The sequence below is a fragment of the Phyllopteryx taeniolatus genome, chromosome 7 (genome assembly GCF_024500385.1).
Source record: "Phyllopteryx taeniolatus isolate TA_2022b chromosome 7, UOR_Ptae_1.2, whole genome shotgun sequence".
NCBI classification, from domain to species: domain Eukaryota; kingdom Metazoa; phylum Chordata; class Actinopteri; order Syngnathiformes; family Syngnathidae; genus Phyllopteryx; species Phyllopteryx taeniolatus.
In genome coordinates this window covers 9,930,999-9,949,328 of record NC_084508.1, presented here as the reverse complement: position 1 = coordinate 9,949,328, position 18,330 = coordinate 9,930,999, and the positions used below count along the sequence as shown (strand labels likewise).

Genomic DNA, 18,330 nt, shown 5'->3' with positions numbered 1-18,330 from the left:
CAATTAAGATGAGTGTGTATAATGTCTGGAATGCTGACCTAACCAAATTGCAAGCAAAAGTTGTTATGCTGTTCAAAACAAGCTCAAATGGCAACGAGCTGCTTTGGAGAAGTTCTTTATCATTTCACTTTTCAAATAAAACAGCTGGTGTATCAATCACCTATATAGATGACTGATACATATATGATTCACATATGTGAACCACTACGCTGCAAATGGCCTAAACTTGGAACACATTGTATTGTGCGTGTGGTCAGAATGTTGTGCTTGGTCCCTGTACAATTGGTAAAAAATATGTTTATAACTTAGATATGAATAAAAATATACATACCGTATAGTCTACAAATTTTTTTTTGTCACATACATTTTAATTTCCTCTCGCCCATATATCCAGTAATAATCATTCAATAGTTGCTGTATATGTATGTAAGTGTGTGTGTGTGTTATTTAAGATAGACAAGATCTTTTTCCAATTATCATTTACAATATTCACAATATCATTGGAGCCAAACAAACAATTACAATTCTCTGTCTCTAAAGCATTGGGAGGAGAAACAGGGTGGTGCAATAGCAGAGAGTTATTTTTAACCTCTGTAGTTCTCGCATGAAATAGATTGCCATTTGTTATGGCGTGACTGGAAATGTATAAGCGTTTAAGAATTCTGAATAAGACATGAGTTGCCAATTGCTGTTAAATAGCTGCAGAACCAAAGAAAACACTTGTTTCTGTTCTCATTTCAGTCTTTTTTTTTTTTAATTATTGGCTATTAAATATTTTTGTTATTCCAGTTTACATGGTTTACACAATAGTAATACAATTATGAAATATTATAGTAAAAACGTATTAGTGACAATGAATTCAATTTAAATGAAGGGGAAAAAACAAAAACCAAGCAAACAATCCAAAAATATATAAAATGAGTTCCCATTATAAGAAAAGAAAGTGAGACGTGATAAAAAAAAATCTGAATGGATATCAATTACAGACCTACATTTCTACTAATTACAGACAAGAAATAACTCTCAACTTTAATCCCAAATAATTTTAATAATGGAGTTGATTTGAGAAATTTCGATGTATATATTTTAAAATGTAATTTTATTTTATTTTTTTATTTTTATTTTTTTCATTTTAGCGACCCCCTCCTTCCTCCTCAAGGAAGACAGGAAAGGAAAATGGGAGGGGAAAGGCAGCATTAAGAATGGAGGACGTGAAGTGGGAGGCGCCCAGTGTCACCGTGTCGTGTCGCTCGGCTCCTTCTTTCTCACAACGGCTTGGACCCGAACAACGTTTGGATGCTTCGTGTGGACTCTTTCGTAGACTATTCTAGAACGCAAATGGGACCGTGTACTATATTTTAACGTCCTATTTTTTACGACATCTTTCACACTTTTTTGACACATACGAGCACTTGTATTTGTGCACGCGCACAGGTAGACGCGGTACCCCGGAAGAAGAACCCGTAGTGCAGGTTGCATTTTTTGTTGTTATGTAGCAAAGCCTAGCATAATGGAGGTGTTTACGCGTACAGTTTGAGCTTGTTTTATTTTTTATTTTATTTTTTTCAATCTCCATACGCCAAAAGTGAAGTTGAAACGACGGCGAAGCAACATGGAGAGCGTGAAAAAGAAGCTGTGCGTCCTTATAGACGTGCTGTGCGTGCTCGTCGGTGAGTCTGCCTCAAACTCTTCTGACCGGAATACGACGTGTTACTATTACTGTGTTTGTGACAGTCACTTTGGAATGTGTGTCATGATCATACACGATGATGGTAGGGATTTGTCCCTCCCGTGGTAATTCTGGTTGACCATTCTTATATCGCCTTTGTGATCCACTTTTCCCAAATGATTCCCCCCTTCTCCTCCTCAGTGGAGTGGACAGAGCAGGAAGCAGGAATGTTTGTTTATGGAAATGTGATATTCCATTTTTCTTTGCCAAGAATCCAACTCAGAATGTTCCACTTCCAGCGTCAGAACGGCGCGACTCCCCCAAAATATCCACGATTGCGTTATATCTGTATTGTATAAATAAGTATGTAGGTAAATAATTCCTGGGCATCCATGAGCCGTAACTTGTGGGTCCACCAAATAATTTGTCGTAAATCATGTAGCATCAAAAGTGCAAAACACAATAATGGCAAACGAATTTCTCCTTCCTACTTTATCTTCGGGTCAATTAAAAGCTCTGATATGATTGTGATGTATCCCATAAATTTGACATGCCTGCATTCGTGCAGCATTTCGAGCTGTCATGCTCTTTTCTGAAAGTTACACAGGTGATGCAACGTGATCTTGGTCAAATATTTGCAGATTGGTAGCACATACCTCAGGTCAAAAGCTTCGAAAAACGATGGGGAAACAAGACGTCAATTTCTTAACGCCTTGACTCAGGCGTCAAAGGTTAACAGGAATTGAACTTGCTTTTTTTGAAAACCGTTACTACTTGGTTGAAAAAGTTGTCAACAGTAACCGTTCTTTTGTGAACTACCTCCTTTTTGTTCCCAGTGTTAGTAGAAACAGTGTGTGTCACCTAGCGACAATGGGTAAATATTCCTTTCTCATAAACAGTTTATCAATATTTAGTTTGAAATAAAAAAACATTCCCATGGCATTTACGGGTGTACATGAGAGTATGTTTAATTGGCGTTAGGGCTATGAGGGGATCCTTGGAAACATTTCTCCCCTATAAGGGGTCCATGTACCCAAAATGTTTGACCGCCCCTGTATTTGACCACCTGTCGTAAAAAGTAGGAGTGCTTAAATAAGCAACCATGGTATACTATGCATCCAAGATGAATCTCCTGTAAGGGACGACGAATACATACAGTTTACTTTGTCGTAGTAGTACTTGACATTACAGGCAAAGCACTTCTCTCTTTCACACACGAGCTTTGATGGTCGCCTACCCCTGAATGATTTGTGTACATGTATTGTGTATGTCTTGATTTTTCCTACCCAATTTTTTTCTGTGTTTTATACTTGAAATATTACATCAACCTGCCAAGGGACTGCACATGGAAACTAGCTTATGGCTATAGTCTGTCATATTTACATGCAAAGTTACTTTAAAAAGCACTGTCCCATTTTAATTGAGTAAATAAATAAATGAAGCAGATTATTTAGTGTTTTACCGTTTTTTTGAATCTGAGTGAGAAAAGTTTTGGTTTTTTTCGCAAAATATTACATTTGAAATGTACTGGTAGCACAGTTTACTAGTGGTTATCAAGTCTGCCTCACAGTCAAGATGTTCTGCGTTCAAATCTCTGGAGTTTTTTTTCTCTTCGTGCTTGTCTGTTTTGTCCGGGTACTCCGGCTTCCTCCCACATTCCAAAAAATGCATGTTAGTTTATTTTAACAGTCTACATTGTCCGTAGGTGAATGCTTATCTATCTATACGTGCTCTGCGATTGACTGTCGACCAGTCCACGTTACACCGCTTCTGGTCCAAAGGTCTGAAGTCAGCTGTGATAGGCTGCAGCTTATCCGCCACCTTCATGAAAACGGGCGCTATAGAAAATGGATGGCGGGATCTAGCTATTGAAGTGTCGCGTGGGTTTAGCTTGGCTCTCAACATGGCTTTGTGTTACATAAATATCCCGGTGCTCTGTTGGTCTGTTGCCACGTCCGGTCATCCAGGTCTCAGCTGCATCCCGCCCTTAAGTGAGCTGGATGAGGCTGTGCAATAATGGCTTGACAGAGCGTGTAATTATACTGAGCGGTGGCTCATATGGGCACAAAATACTTTTCCGGTTTGGTTAGTAGTTTTGTTTGCATGTGTTCTCACGCTGTAAATTATTTCCATGTTCTTGGAATGTATTTTTTGGAACACTAAATGCTCCATTTTGCTTTGTGATGTGCATTAAAGTGTAGAAAAAGCAGCACTTCCAATCTGGGAGTGATTCCTTTTGTGTCATTCATACCTGGACCTGCCCCTTTTCAAACAGCCTCACCACTGAATGAATGAGTATACATGTAGCTTTTATTATTATTTGTTTTTTAATTTAATACAATTTTGCTGTCTGTTTCTTTTCATTTCGCCATAAATACAGAAATCCCCCGTATATTCGCAGTTCACTTTTTTACGAATTTACTTTTTTTCCCCGGTTGTACCCGTTTATCCACAGTTATTTCCAGTTTTTGTGCTCGTTTTGAAACGGCCTAAGATGCCTCTAAATAGTAAAGTAGTAAAAAAATTGGTGTAGAGGAACTATGTTGAAGTGATACATCTCAACTGAGAGAAAAGCTTTCTATGTTCTATGGGAGGAGCTAAGTTTAGCCTGGGTCGCTGGAAGTTACTGAGAGTCTTTGCCGCAAATAATATGCAAGTCATTTGCTTTTAAGGGTAATGTAAAATAGCTTTGAAATGATTTTATATGACTTTGGGATCATAGTTTCTGGTATATTCACGGTTTAAACTATTAAAATAGGCAATTGCAAACAATTACAGTTACAGAACAATTACAATTACAGAACACGCATCACCCTCTCTGAACAGCACTGTCCGAGCAGCCGCTTTTGGGGGTAACTGTCCTGTTTCATGGAAATGAGCCACTATTCGCCACTCCCCCCATCTACTGGATGATACGCATACACAAGTGCAGCTTTGCGTTACAGTGGACCCCGCGATTAGTGCAGGATCGGGACAGGGCTGGACCGCGATTAATGAAAATAAGCAGGGATAAGTCTTTTCGGGCTTGGGTCACCCCTAAAAAAGCTTTTTTTTTTGTTTTGTTTTTAGATTGGCATTTAGGTAGTGTTTGTACAAATGTTTCTGGCGATGGTGGCAATGCTTGCGGTCATCCAAATACACCAATTGGTGTGATACAAACCCGCATCTGCCCAAACAATGGAAATAAATGTAAAAAAAAAAAAAAAAAAAAAAAAAAAAAAACCCTCTGTGAATTTAAACTACAGCAAAACCAGAGATAATTAAATGTGGTCTAAAGATGCAATATTTGAGGTGCGTCCATCAGTAAATAAGCAACAAAATGTAAAGTGTGGTGGTTAACATTTGAATAAATGGGATTGGGAAGATTCATCCTAGGCCAACTTAACACTATGTAATGTTTGACATTTGTACAGTATTATTTGTCCCCTGTGATGTCACAGTAAGGCCAAAATGTAAACATTTTCTGACACTCTAGACACTCAAACATACAGGTATGGATTCAATCTGGAAGAAATTAAAACCTGTTTAAAATTTTCATTGTATTCAGTACAGTATGTTTTTTTTACTTTTTTTTTTTTGTTTACTTTTCAAGTTGCTTTTAACGTTCGATACAGTTAAAGTACATTTGCATTCAATCTTATAAACTATTTTTGGCGGTACTGGGAGAGCGGAGTATTATTTCTTTTGACATGGTACTTGGTGTCAAAAGTTTGAAAACCACTGAATTTACTGTACAGAGTCTCAACTCACGCAAAAAGTGAAGTTTAAAGTGTGAAGGTTGTGATCGTATGCATGTCAGTGTTCACGGAGGGCAAATAAAGTGAGTGCGCAATGGCTGCAAGAAGTAACCCCCAGGATAACCTCTCCCAGGGCACGGTCGTCAGTAGGTGTACCTTTGCTCACAAAGGGCACACACCATGTGCACACCCACATTCCAAATGATTACACACAGAGTTGCACATCTGTTGTTATGAGTGCTGAAATATAATCTCTATAAATCATGTTTTGGAAGGCCCCGCAGTGTATTGACTTCTACAAAATGCAAATAATTTTTACATTGTTTCTCTCCCGGAAGCCCTTCAGCATTAAAAAACAAAACTTTCTGCACATTATTCTCATTTTATTGGTGGTGCTGCAGCTTCTCCAGGGAGACTGGCATGTTGGGAAGATGGCTCTTCCGGCGTTCTCAGGGAATCGCCTCTGTGGTAACAGTTTTTCCTCAGGAGAGCAGCCTCATGGAAACGGAATATGCGCATGTTCCTCTTTTTCTCACGGTTATGTTTCAATGTACTTAACAATGCGCATATTTCGTTTGGGTAGGAAGTATAAAGCTTTTAAATGGGATTGCCATGCAAAGCACTCAATGTTGTGCCATGGAGTACAGACAGGCCTAGCAACCCAAACTGCTCATTTGCACCTCGAAAGTCAACAAATAGGTCAACAGAGCTCAAGCACTCACTTTTCAGTCCATGTGAAAACATAAGCAAATGGAAATTAAGTGCTCTCGTTATATAGTTGTAGTGATTGCACAATAACACTGAGGCAGGCTGGCAGTTCAGTGTAGAGTGCTTATATTGTGGTTTTAACAGAGCATTGGCCTAATAGCAGCATGATACTGTGAATCATATGGAAACACCACTGAGACAAACTACTGAGTGCAGGCCTAGTATTGTAGTATTACTCAGCAAGTATCACGTTCTTAAAAGGGGAAACATTTAGAATTTCATTTTGGTCAAATTCTACATTCAGTAAGTATAAAATATAACAATTTGTTTGCCATGCAACCTTTTGAATCTAACAAAGGACACATCTCATATCAAATCACAGTATTGTGGAAAATTAAACCGCTGTTAAATTTTCCCAAATTGTTAGCCTAGTAGCATAATTTCTGAAGTCATGTTTTTGGGAGGGCAATAAAAAAAATTAAACAGGAATAGTCCGGTTGCCTCGATTCAACCTTTGTGGATTACCCTGACCTGGATGGCTGACAATCTACACAGAGATAAAGAAAGTACATTGATATTTTGGATTTATATTGTGACTCTTAAGTTAAAAATCACACAGGTGATGATACTATTAGGCGGAAAAGGTCTTGCCAGTCACTGATTCACCTGTTTGCGAGTTCTTACCATAACTCTCGATGATGGCATAAAATGGCACTGAAATCCCCGGTGGTAGGAACGTAGTAATTGGTGGCAAGGAAGTACAGTATATCGAAGTGACGTATCACGACTGAATGACTTACATCTTTTTTATGACTGTAAGCCGTTTATTTTTAAGGGTAATGCTTCAAGATAAGTTTGAACAAAGTGTGTTGGGATCAGAGTTTGCAGTATATTTAGGGTTTAAACTATTAATAAAGCCATGTGATGCGTACATCAATGTGTCACATATTTGCACTTCGCCTCATCAAGTGTATGTGGTGTTTAACGGAGGTTTCATTGATTTCTAGACAGGTTACACAGTGTAAAGTGAACTTGCAGTTTTTTGTTGTTGTTGTTGTTGTTGCTTTTGATCACCGATGACCAGTGGTGGGTAGACTAGCCAAATTTTGTACCTAAGTAAGAGTGCTGTTACTTTAGAATAATAAGACTCAAGTAAAAGTAAAAAATAGTCCTCCAATATTTACTTGAGTAAGCGCAAGAAAGTACTCAGTGAAAAAAGTACAACAGTAACTCGTGAGTAACTTCTGTTTAAAAATAAAAAAATAAATACAAATAAATAAATCAGAGCATGAACATAACAAATAGTAGTAGTAGTAATAGTAATAATATCTGCAACTTACTGCAAAGTGTTTTCTCAAGTTAGAAGTGGGCTGTAATGAGTCACTTTGATTGGCCCACGAAGGGTTTGCGTTAGGTCATGTGATGCCCTGTGCCGTCTGATTGGTGAATTGGAGTCAAATGACACGAGTGATCACGGTGGATTAGCGCTACGGCGCCCTATGCGGAAGTCGATGATGAAGTCTAAAAATATATCGCGCACGCAATAATGGATAAATAAAAGTAGCGGGTGGCATGTCGATCGTTGTAACAGAGTAAAAGTATTGATTCTTCACATAAATACTCAAGTAAAAGTAAAAAGTATGTTGCATTTGAACTCCTCTGACCAATACAATTTATCCAAAATGTTACTTGAGTAAATATAACGGAGTAAATGTAGCTCGTTACTACCCACCTCTGCCACTGACACATAATTCAACCGAGATTATGACAGCGTTGAGAGCTCAGACAAACACACACTTGTCACATGTTCGTGGTTTCATGAGGCCACACAGTGTGCGTATATTGCGGATCTTTGAAGTCTTTCAAATTCATTCTGGCTGACTTGAATCCCTCTGTGGACCTTTATGGTTTGGGTTTTAAACCTGTGTGGCCTGCTTCTTTCATTCCATCCCTCCACTCCAAACGCTTTTTCAAGCAAACCCAGACGACTCATTGACTGGCAGCCCTCGGACAACCTCGCCACCGCCACCTCCTCGTCCTCACGCAGCTAAGCATGCGTGAATGATGGCCTAGGCGAAGCAGCAGGGATTAAAAATAAAAGAATGGGCAGCGGCGGGATTTGGTGTGACTGTTGAAGTTGGGCGTTCCTCCACTGAATTAGAATTCCAGAAGCCAGCAGTGAAGGCTCAGCACATACCTTCCGCCTGAGTCAGGCCGTCTCGGGCTGAGACTGTCAGAGAAGAAAGGGCGTCAGGTTGTTTTGTTGCTCCATGTTGTCTTTGAAATGTTTGCCTGTGCTTTACTTACTGCATGCATGCTTGAATGAATGGGCAGAAAGAAGCCCACATTGTAGAGGTGACAGAGAGACAGCAGAGCATGACACAGTTTTGTAATTTAAATGAGACCTATACTATGCATTTTTTTCACAATTTAAAACAGTTTCCACATTGTCTTAATAACTGCCTGTGATATGCTTTTGTCAAAATACCCCAAGGGTCAAGAATTACAGCACACACACACACAAGATTTACAACTGAAGAAGCCTTTTGGATTAAAACAATCTATGTATTTTGGTTATCAGCAAAAACTGCATTTTGCAGGGTACTCAATTTACTTCATTGAGAGTTAACCGCTTCTTAGAAACAAATCTTTCAAATGGTAAACTGCCTCTTTTCCTTGACTACCGTATTTTCACGACCATAAGGCGCACTTCAAAGTCTTAAATTTTCTCCAATATGGACGGGACGCCTTATAATGCTGCGCGCCTTATGTGTGCACCGAGTTCCAAAATCTGTAAATGTTGTGTGACTTTGAGGAGCGCTCCGCTTGACTGACTGGGAGCATTTCCTGCCGACACGCTGCTTATATAGAGGAAAGGCGGACGTGACTGAGGACAGCATGCGGACGTCAAAGGGGGAAGGGTGCGCGTGAAAGAGGATGCTAAAGGCACGCCCCCAGTAGGTATATAGCGCCGGTATGTGCATTGTGCAAAACAACATCGGTTTGGCTAAGGACCCCCGAAAATGGCAAATACGAAGAGAGACGCTTACGAAGCACAGTTTAAACTGCAAAATAGCAGTTACGCGGAGGAAGATGGGAATCAAGCAGCCACGAGAGAATTCAAGACCAACAAATCCATGGTTCGCAAGTGGAGGAAGCAGGAAAACGAGCTTCGTCAAGAAGACGAAGCGCCGGGCGAGTTACGCCACCATATGTGAATGGATTGTGGATGCCTGGGCTAAGGTATCTGCTTTGACTGTTGTCTGAGCTTTCGCGAAAGCCGGCATCATTGCTGAACAGCCCCCCGGCAACGAGACTGACTCCGACAATGACGAGAGGGAACCCGGCATCTTTGATGGAGAACTTGCCCAGCTGTTCATTTCGGATACAGAAGTTGATGGATTTGTGGATGAGGATTGATAAAAAAAATAATGTGAGTACATTGTTAAATACTTCAATAAAGTGCAACAGAACTCAGTTCTGCTCCCGCTGCCTTTTTAAAAACATACGCTAACATGTATGCTAGCGTATGTTTTAGCGTGCATGCATGCTACCGTATGTTTTAAGCTAGCGTATGTTTTACCATGCCTGCGCCCAATAATGCGGTGCGCCTTATGTATGTGTTAAATACAGAAATAGACCCCGTAACTGAGACTGCACCTTTTAATACGATGCGCCTTATGGTCGTGAAGATACGGTAATTGTAAACATTAACTCGGGTGCTGTCCATTTCTTCTGATCATCCTTAAGATGGTTCTACACCTTCATTGGAGTCCAGCTGTGTTTGATTATACTGATTGGACTTGATTAGGAAAGCCACACACCTGTCTATAAAAGACCTTAGAGCTCACAGTGCATGTCAGAGAAAATGAGAATCATGAGGTCAAAGGAACTGCCTGAAGAGCTCAGGGACAGAATTGTGGCAAGGCACAGATCTGGCCAAGGTTACAAAAAAATGTCGGCTGCACTTAAGGTTCCTAAGAGCACAGTGGCCTCCATAATCCTGAAATGGAAGACGTTTGGGGCGACCAGAACCCTTCCTCGAGCTGGCCGTCCGGGCAAACTGAGCAATCGAGAAGAGCCTTGGTGAGAGAGGTAAATAAGAACCCAAAGATCACTATGGCTGAGCTCCAGAGATGCAGTCGGGAGATGGGAGAAAGTTCTAGAAAGTCAACCATCACTGCAGCCCTCCACCAGTCGGGGCTTTATGGCAGAGTAGCTCGACGGAAGCCTCTCCTCAGTGCAAGACACATGAAAGCTCCCATGGAGTTTGCTAAAAAAAACACCTGAAGGACTCCAAGATTGTGAGAAATAAGATTCTCTGGTCTGATGGGACTAAGATAGAAATTGTTGGCCTTAATTCTAAGTGGCATTTGTGGAGAAAACCAGGCACCCTTCTCCAGAGTGCTCAGAACTATGAGAAGTGCTACTATGTAAACAACATTAATTACTAATCTGCATTCAACAAAACTCTGCTTTCCATTGGGCTACGATGTAGCGTTTCGGATAGTGTCGTCTAGCCTGGTCGTTGCTCAAAAGTGGTTCTGGATCATTTCAAAACTTATTACTGCATTAATGTTACATTGAACCTGTACGACTCAATTGAAAAGTGTTTTCAAAAGGGGTAGTAAAAACAAACTAAGACATGGTTGCACAAGTGTGCTCACCTTCTTACAACTTGGATGTGGCTCTGTTTAGAATTGACAAATAACGTTACATGGGAGTCAGCACTCACCTCCCTCTATTAAAAGTTCCTCGGGTTAACTCCAAATAAAGTTCAGATGTTCTAGTAGGCCTTTCCTGACTTTAAATTTTTTTTTTTACTGTTACTCCTTCACTAACATGGCGCCTTAGCAGCTGGGCATTTGGGCAATATCTTAAGGCATCACAGGAAGAGGGGAAAAAAAAAAAGTAGCTAGGTGAGCTTTTTTTTTTCTTTTTCTTTTTTTTTTTCTTCATCAAATCAAGTTCAATTAATAGAAACTCCCTCCAAAGCAGATATCCACCCATCCATGTCCAGAATGCAAATGTGTATGCGCGAAGCCACCACTGGCTAATTTAATCCCCCATTGAAGTCGCAGAAACGCCATCGGCGTGCATTTGACACTTTAGTCTGCGCAAGTGAGTTTTGTTATTTTGCAAAGTGACTGGCGTGACGTGCACATTGTTCACATCTGTGTGAACGGGAATCATTTTGACAACGTAAGCAAGTCTTTGCCAAACCACCAACCCGAAAAAGAGACATTGTTTTTACTTTGTTATGGGCCTAGCAAATTCCGCATGGAATCAGCATGTGACCTTCACACTGCCAAGAGACAGGAATATGAGAATTGCCGCAAAGAGCCTTCTCACACGCGTGACCTTGAAGCAACGCCTCTCTCTCTCTCTCTCTCTCTAGACACGCCTTGAAAATATACATAGGAAAAAAACCAATGAAAACAACAGCTGCGTTTGTGTAAAAAAAAAAAAAAATTGAAGGAGAATAGACGTCCTTGTTACGGCTGTGCAGGTGCGGCAGGTCGGGCGAGTAGGTGCGAGGCGCGTCGAAGGGACATCCAGATGGAAGTCGGAATAAACATCCAGGCTGCGAAGTGCCACTGCGGTCCCCAAGGGCCGGTGTAATTGCACATGTGCGTTCTAAATGGAGCACGCTCTATATTTACATGAGACCGAGAAGTGTGTGGGAGGATGCTGCACACAAGACAATAACAGGCAGGCGGGATGGTAGGGGAAGAGTGAATGGGATAAAAACAGGGAAGGATGTGAATGAGAGGGTCAAGTCGTTTGCTTTTCCGTCGTCTTTTGCTCGTCACAGCCTCCAGAGATTTAAATTACATTTATATGAATGTGTATTTATAGTACCATTTTAAATACAACTTTGTTCATGTTATTTTATGTAAATTAAAGTGACTTTAGTCGTGTAATATAAAGACTTACCCCCCCCAAACAAATATTTCATTCACTTAATATTATAGCTTTTTTCCTTGAAAAAAAAGACTTTATTCTTGTAAAATTGACTTATTCTCCCTCACCCCGAAAACTCAACTTGATTCTCATATCGCTGATTTCCAACTATCCATCCATTCATCCATTTTCTGAGCCGCTTATCCTCACAAGGGTCGCGGGCCTGCTGGAGCCTATCCCAGCTATCATCGGGCAGGAGGCGGGGTACACCCTGAACTGGTTGCCAGCCAATCGCAGGGCACATACAAACAAACAACTATTCGCACTCACATTCACACCTACGGGCAATTTTAGAGTGTCCAATTAATGCATGTTTTGGGGATGTGGGAGGAAACCGGAGTGCCCGGAGAAAACCCACGCAGGCACGGGGAGAACATGCAAACTCCACACAGGCGGGACCGGGGATTGAACCCCGCTCCTCAGAAATGTGAGGCCGACGCTCTAACCAGTCGGCCACCGTGCCGCCTATTCCAACTATATTCTAGTAATATGATTTTTTTTTCTTTAAAAAAAGTTTTATTACATTATTAATCTTGGAATGTTTTTTGAGAGGGGGTAAAAAAAAAAAAAAAAAAGTTTTCTTGCATTACTACAGACTCTATTTCTCGTGATATTCAAACTTTATTCTAGCAGTTACTTTTTCTTAAATGTTTTGTAACATTACTTTTGCTTGTACATTGTATTACATTTATTTTTTTTAAAAAAACGTTTTGCAAGGCATTGTCATGGTCTGTGTTTTGGTTTGGGTTGTGTTTAGTTTTGTTCCATGTTTTCATGTGTTCCATGTTTGTCGTGTGCTCATTAAGTTGTTGTGTCCACCTGGTCTCGTCTACTTTGTGTCGACCAATCAGCTCTCTCCAGCCACTCGTGTCTTGTCCAGGTGTTCCTCGTTGTCTCGTCAATTTGTTTGTATTTAGTTCCCTGGTTTCTTTCAGTTCTTGTCGGTCGATTGTCGTTGTCACGTCTTGCCATGTCATAGTCGCCAGTTGTTTTTTTCATTGTGATTAAATATTATTATTTTGAGATTCCCGTACTCCTGCCTTGCCTCCCTGCTTCCCTACAATTGGGTCCACCATGTTCTTGCCTTGCGTTCCTCGCCTTCGCCCTAACCACGTACGTGGCAGGCATATTGAAACTTCATCCTCATTTGACTACTTTTAACAGTACAACTTTATTCAACAGGATATACAGTATTCTATTTGGTAGGACTTATTCTAAAAAGCAATTGGTTAATGATTTCTTATAACATAATTATTGTAGTAATATATCCCCAATTTTTTTTAAGGATAACAAAACTATTCAATATTAATTATTCAAAAAAAGCAACACGTTTTCCTCGTAATATCGCAACTTTATTCTATTTTATTACAATTTTAATATTGTTCATTTCCAGTAATATTGGGGAAAAAAATTAAATGTAGGGCTGCAACTATTGATTACTTTAATAATTGATTAATCTCTTATTTCTTCAATTAATTGTTGAATTGTATTAAGAAAAACTTTAAAATTTCCATCCCTTTATTCAAAAACAGGACATTTAAAATTGACAGTGCAGAAAATGCACAAACAAATTGATTGTCAGAAAATAGGCAAAAATGTTGATAGTTCTCCAAAGTAAGATAGTCGCAAATGAAATATTGATGAAATGCAAAGATAATCAGTCTGCCTTATTATTATTATTAATATAATTTACTGTTCAGAGGCTAAAATGACAAGAATTTAGACAATTTTAAGTTAAACATTAACAAGGTCTCGAAACGATTAGTCGATTATTGAAAATCGTTACAGATTAATTTGATAATCTCTTACCCGTCAATCGATTAATCATTGCACCTCTGAAGAAATGATTTTATTCTAGTAATAAGATTTATTCCGAGAAGCCCAATATTACAACTTATTTCTTCTTCAATATTCCAAATTTATTCTCGTAATGATTTTCTTTTTTTGATCACAAGCGTCAAATCCAGTACAAAATGAGTCTGCCTTATCCAGGAAGGAAAGCCTTATCCTACCATCCTCTGCCTTCCAACAGGCGCTCCCATTTGCAGGAGATTAAGCTGGCCACATTGCAGACGGCCGGCCCGTAGAAGCCATGGGTCCGATCCAGAGTGACTGTTCTTCATTTTCTATCCTATATAGTCAATCCACGCTGTCAGCAAGACATCCGAGTTAAACCCCAATGAGACCGAGGGCTCGCTCGTTAAGTGGTGTCGCCCCATCTTGCGGGCTTGTCTCGTGGTCTCTTGGGGGCCCAGTTTGTCTACAGATGTGTCCATTTTTAACTTGCCGCCGCTCTGTGCGTCTCTGCATGCTTTTTTAGCAGTTTGTTTGAGTACACACTCGGGATGTCACGTTGTATTATTTTGCCCCTTACGCCAGCGAAAGCATTCCGTTGACATTGGCCTCCATATTATTCACGCTGGGTTTACTACTACCATGAATCTTTTGTGGCACTACTGTAATAAACACTGAAACATCCTAGCGTCCACCGTAGTGACTGACTTTGATGGACTCATGAAAGAAAGCAGTAACAGATGCGCACATTTTCCATCAAGATGCATTTATATAGAAAAAAGCAGATGTACACTGTACTAGCAGCTGATGGGCAACTTTGACATCAGAGCTCATGCATTTTGAAGAAAGCGGCTTTTGAATAGCTGTCCACTCTGTAATGAGGTTCAACATTTTTTGCAGTGCATTTAACAGAAAACACATTAGTTTAACAACACATTACAAGTACTTTTAAGCGTTGTTATAATTCATTTATGAAATTAAAGTGACATTTACAATGTTTTTTTTTTTTAAAAGGCAAACAAACAGCTTTGGCCAACTCACTTATATGTGCCTTTTAATAAATGATCTGCTAAAAGTGTTGAGTTTAAAGGCAAACACTCCACATTAGTGTTGGCTGATGTCATGTTTTGACACAGACAATTCCCGAGTCAGCAGTCTGGAAATATCTGAAGTCATATTTGGAAGAAGGTGCACATGAAATATAGTTGGAAGCACAAGCATGCTGCTCTGGTATCATTTTATGATGCCCCCCCGCCCCAATTAACGTCCTGTTGGCAAGCGAGGCGGCAGAGGATGCAGAGATCCATCCAAAAGCTACAGCGTTAAATCCCTGTCAGACTTACCTGCAGACAGGATGTTGCTTCCAGGTTTTATATTCTGTGCAACAAAATAGAAGCTGGCGACACCAATGCCAACGTGTCCAGAAAAAGGAGACGGCTGGTGGACGTCGTGGATGTGCGCAGGCCATCCATAATCATCTAGTGGCTGAAGTAGGGGTGGGTAATTTCGCCTTGAAATAAAACTTAAAATGTTGTTTTTCCACAAAAATCGGATTTCCAAATATTTCCACACTTCCTTTATAGAAAAGGCAAATGACAATGATATAGGCTTTTGCCTGTGGGATTTGCATTATTCCTCCTGATACCAAACAAGCTTTGATTCTGTTATTATTAACTTGCATTAACACCTATAAACAAAATAGAATTTTTTTTTCCACCTTCAAATTAATACCTGTATTGCTTTTGAAAATGTTCCTTTAGTCAAACCATGTACTGTACGATCCTTAAAGGTCCCCGTCCATCAATTTGTAATTGTATTTTTTTTTTCCCCCTTTGATGTGCTTTTATCGTTTTTGCTGATAGTGTGGAAATGCCCAGAATGCCCTTTTTTAAGCTATTTTAGTTGGTCTGTTCCACCTGGCATTTGAGACAGCCGCATTTCTCATTAATATTTGATATGTAAATGAGCTTTGTCTGATTGGATCACTGTTATTCTTATTTAAATATGAAAAACGGATTTGCTCTTTTAGGTCCTTAGCGATATCACTTGTGTGTGTGTGTATATATATATATATATATATCGGTGCATCCCTACTGCTTATATCCCTGCTTATATATATATATATATATATATATATATATATATATATATAAATTCAGGCTGAAATAGGGCTGGGCGATTATATGATGGAGGTAAGAGATTGTGATAAATTTCCTGAAGAAAAAGAAGAATGTGATTCATCAAGGTACAACTTGTATCTGTCTGTGTGGCGTCTGCCTTGTTGAGCTAAAGTTCATCGCTCCAAGGTTGCCCAGTGACTTGATTCTATAAAGGCAAATTTTTGTTTTTTTGTTTTTTGTTACCCACATTACACACACAAAGCTTGTGTTATGCTCTTTTGGTCTTGATAGTGTCTGAGGGGCACTCCTGCTGCTTGTTGTTATGTTCCTAATCAAATGTCAGCACTCGTCACCTTGGAAGCGAGACAACACACAGACACAGAGTTTATAGTCGAGGAAAAATACAACTTTATCCATGTGATATTAGTGTTTTTCTGTACTATTGCATTTACTTTATTCTTGTAACATTTTAAACCATCCTTTAAAAAAAATCTGATACTTTTTTCCTATATAAAAAAAATTATTGTATAATCAAAAATGTATTCTTTTTATAATAATAAAAAAAAAATCTTGAACTTTTTAATATTCCAACTTTTTCTTGGCAAAATCTGACTTAATTCTTATCTTTTTTGGTCTTTTCAGTCACCTTCCTTCATGTCTGCGTATTAGGGATGGCAGTACCCCTTTTTTCAGAAAAAAATTTGAGTACAGTCTGATACTCTGATACAGTGTACTGATACGTGATAATGCTATTACATCATGCAAATCTGCTGAACAGTTTTCTTTTCCTTTTAATCAAATATTGTTAAACACAAACTTTTTTTGAACAAGGCCTAAGTTTCACTAAAATATAACACTTTTTAGAGTAACAACTTGTCAATATTGATATTTTAAAGTGATATTGGTGTAGTAGTATTGGAGCTTTTTTTCTTTTTCTGTATCGGTGCATCCCTACTGCTTATATCCCTCCATGACGTCAGTGTTTTATGTTGTGCCGTTATTAGGGTGTCTCAATCTTGAGTGATGTGAGGGTGGAGTTCCGCATGGTCTGGATAATTAATTTTTCTTTGCTCTTGGTGGCTTTCTAACCAGGCATTCTGCCTGGATTTCACCCTTTTAATCATGTCAGATGCATTTTTTGAAAGAATGGGAGGGGTCCACCTGGCACAGAAATCTAATACTATAGGTCAGCATGCTGATCTGTTTTTCTTGCGTTTAGTGCAGCTCTATGGCATTTCCTGTCTGGCTGTTATGCCTTGTGATACTGCAGATTCCAGTGCTTCCATTAGACAGTTTTTTCGGTACACCTGCACCTGTGTGATCCATAACAAGAGTTGCTAATGTTGATGGACACTGTCGGAGAGGTATTTAACACTTACGTTCATTATTGCACTGAGCGCCTACGTAAGGTAACCAAAATATTGGAAATGTCTCAAACTTTCAGAATTAAACTTTTTTTAATCTTCTTTGAAGCACAAAACACGCACCCATAGAGGGCCTCTCCCCATGATCAGACTCTGTGCCTGTTTTCCGCCAGTGTGAAGAAGACATCGTCACCCGCAAGGCAACAGGTCCAGATAACATCCCTGGTTGTGTGCTGAAGGACTGCGCAGAGGCGCTCAAGGATGTCTTCACAGACCTCTTTAACACATATCTGAGTCAAGCTGTCGTTCCATCAGGTTTCAAGGCCACCTCCTTCATGCGTTTGTCGAAGAAATCTACTCCATACTGCTTCAACAACCACCTCCCTGTGGCACTGATGCTCATCATCATGAAGTGCTTTGATCAGCTAGTCAGTCCACACATCAAATCCATCCTGTTCAGTTCACATACCCTGACCCACCTGGACAAAAAAAAACTCATATGTGAGAATGCTGTTCATAAACTTCAGCTCAGCTTTCAACTCATCAGTAAACTGGGGCTCAGCACCTCCCTCTGCAACTGGCTGTTGGACTGCCTCAGTCAAAGGTCACAAGCAGTACTTGACGGCAATAACACCTCGAGCAGCATAACAGTGAGCAGAGGGGTCCTCCAAGGTTGCGTGTTCACTCCCCTGATCTTCACCTTCCTAACACGACTGCACAACAACCTCCAGCACCAATCACATTGTTACGTTTGCGGATGACACAGCTTTGGTGGGTCTCATCGCAAAGGGCGACGAGACTCACTACAGGAAGACGTTCGACCTTCTGACCACGTGGTACAGAAACAACAACCTCCTGCCTCTATTTTTATGAGCAAACTGAAGCGCGCAAGTGCACCACCATCCATCAAGAGCACATTTTACTGAGGCACCATGGAGTGCATCCTTTCCAGCTGCATCACTGGGTTGGCCGGG

At 40.0% G+C, this 18,330-nt stretch overlaps 1 protein-coding gene across 1 annotated transcript in view; it reads left to right on the top strand.

Moving 5' to 3' along the window:
- The first annotated feature begins 1,215 nt into the window (after positions 1-1,215).
- Positions 1,216-18,330, top strand: part of plpp2b (phospholipid phosphatase 2b) — a 30,110-nt gene continuing 12,995 nt past the window's right edge. Inside the window, exon 1 of the mRNA XM_061779219.1 lies at positions 1,216-1,670. Within this exon, the coding sequence (XP_061635203.1) occupies positions 1,613-1,670 (58 nt within the window). The 5' untranslated portion in view covers positions 1,216-1,612. The remainder of the gene's footprint in view (positions 1,671-18,330) is intronic.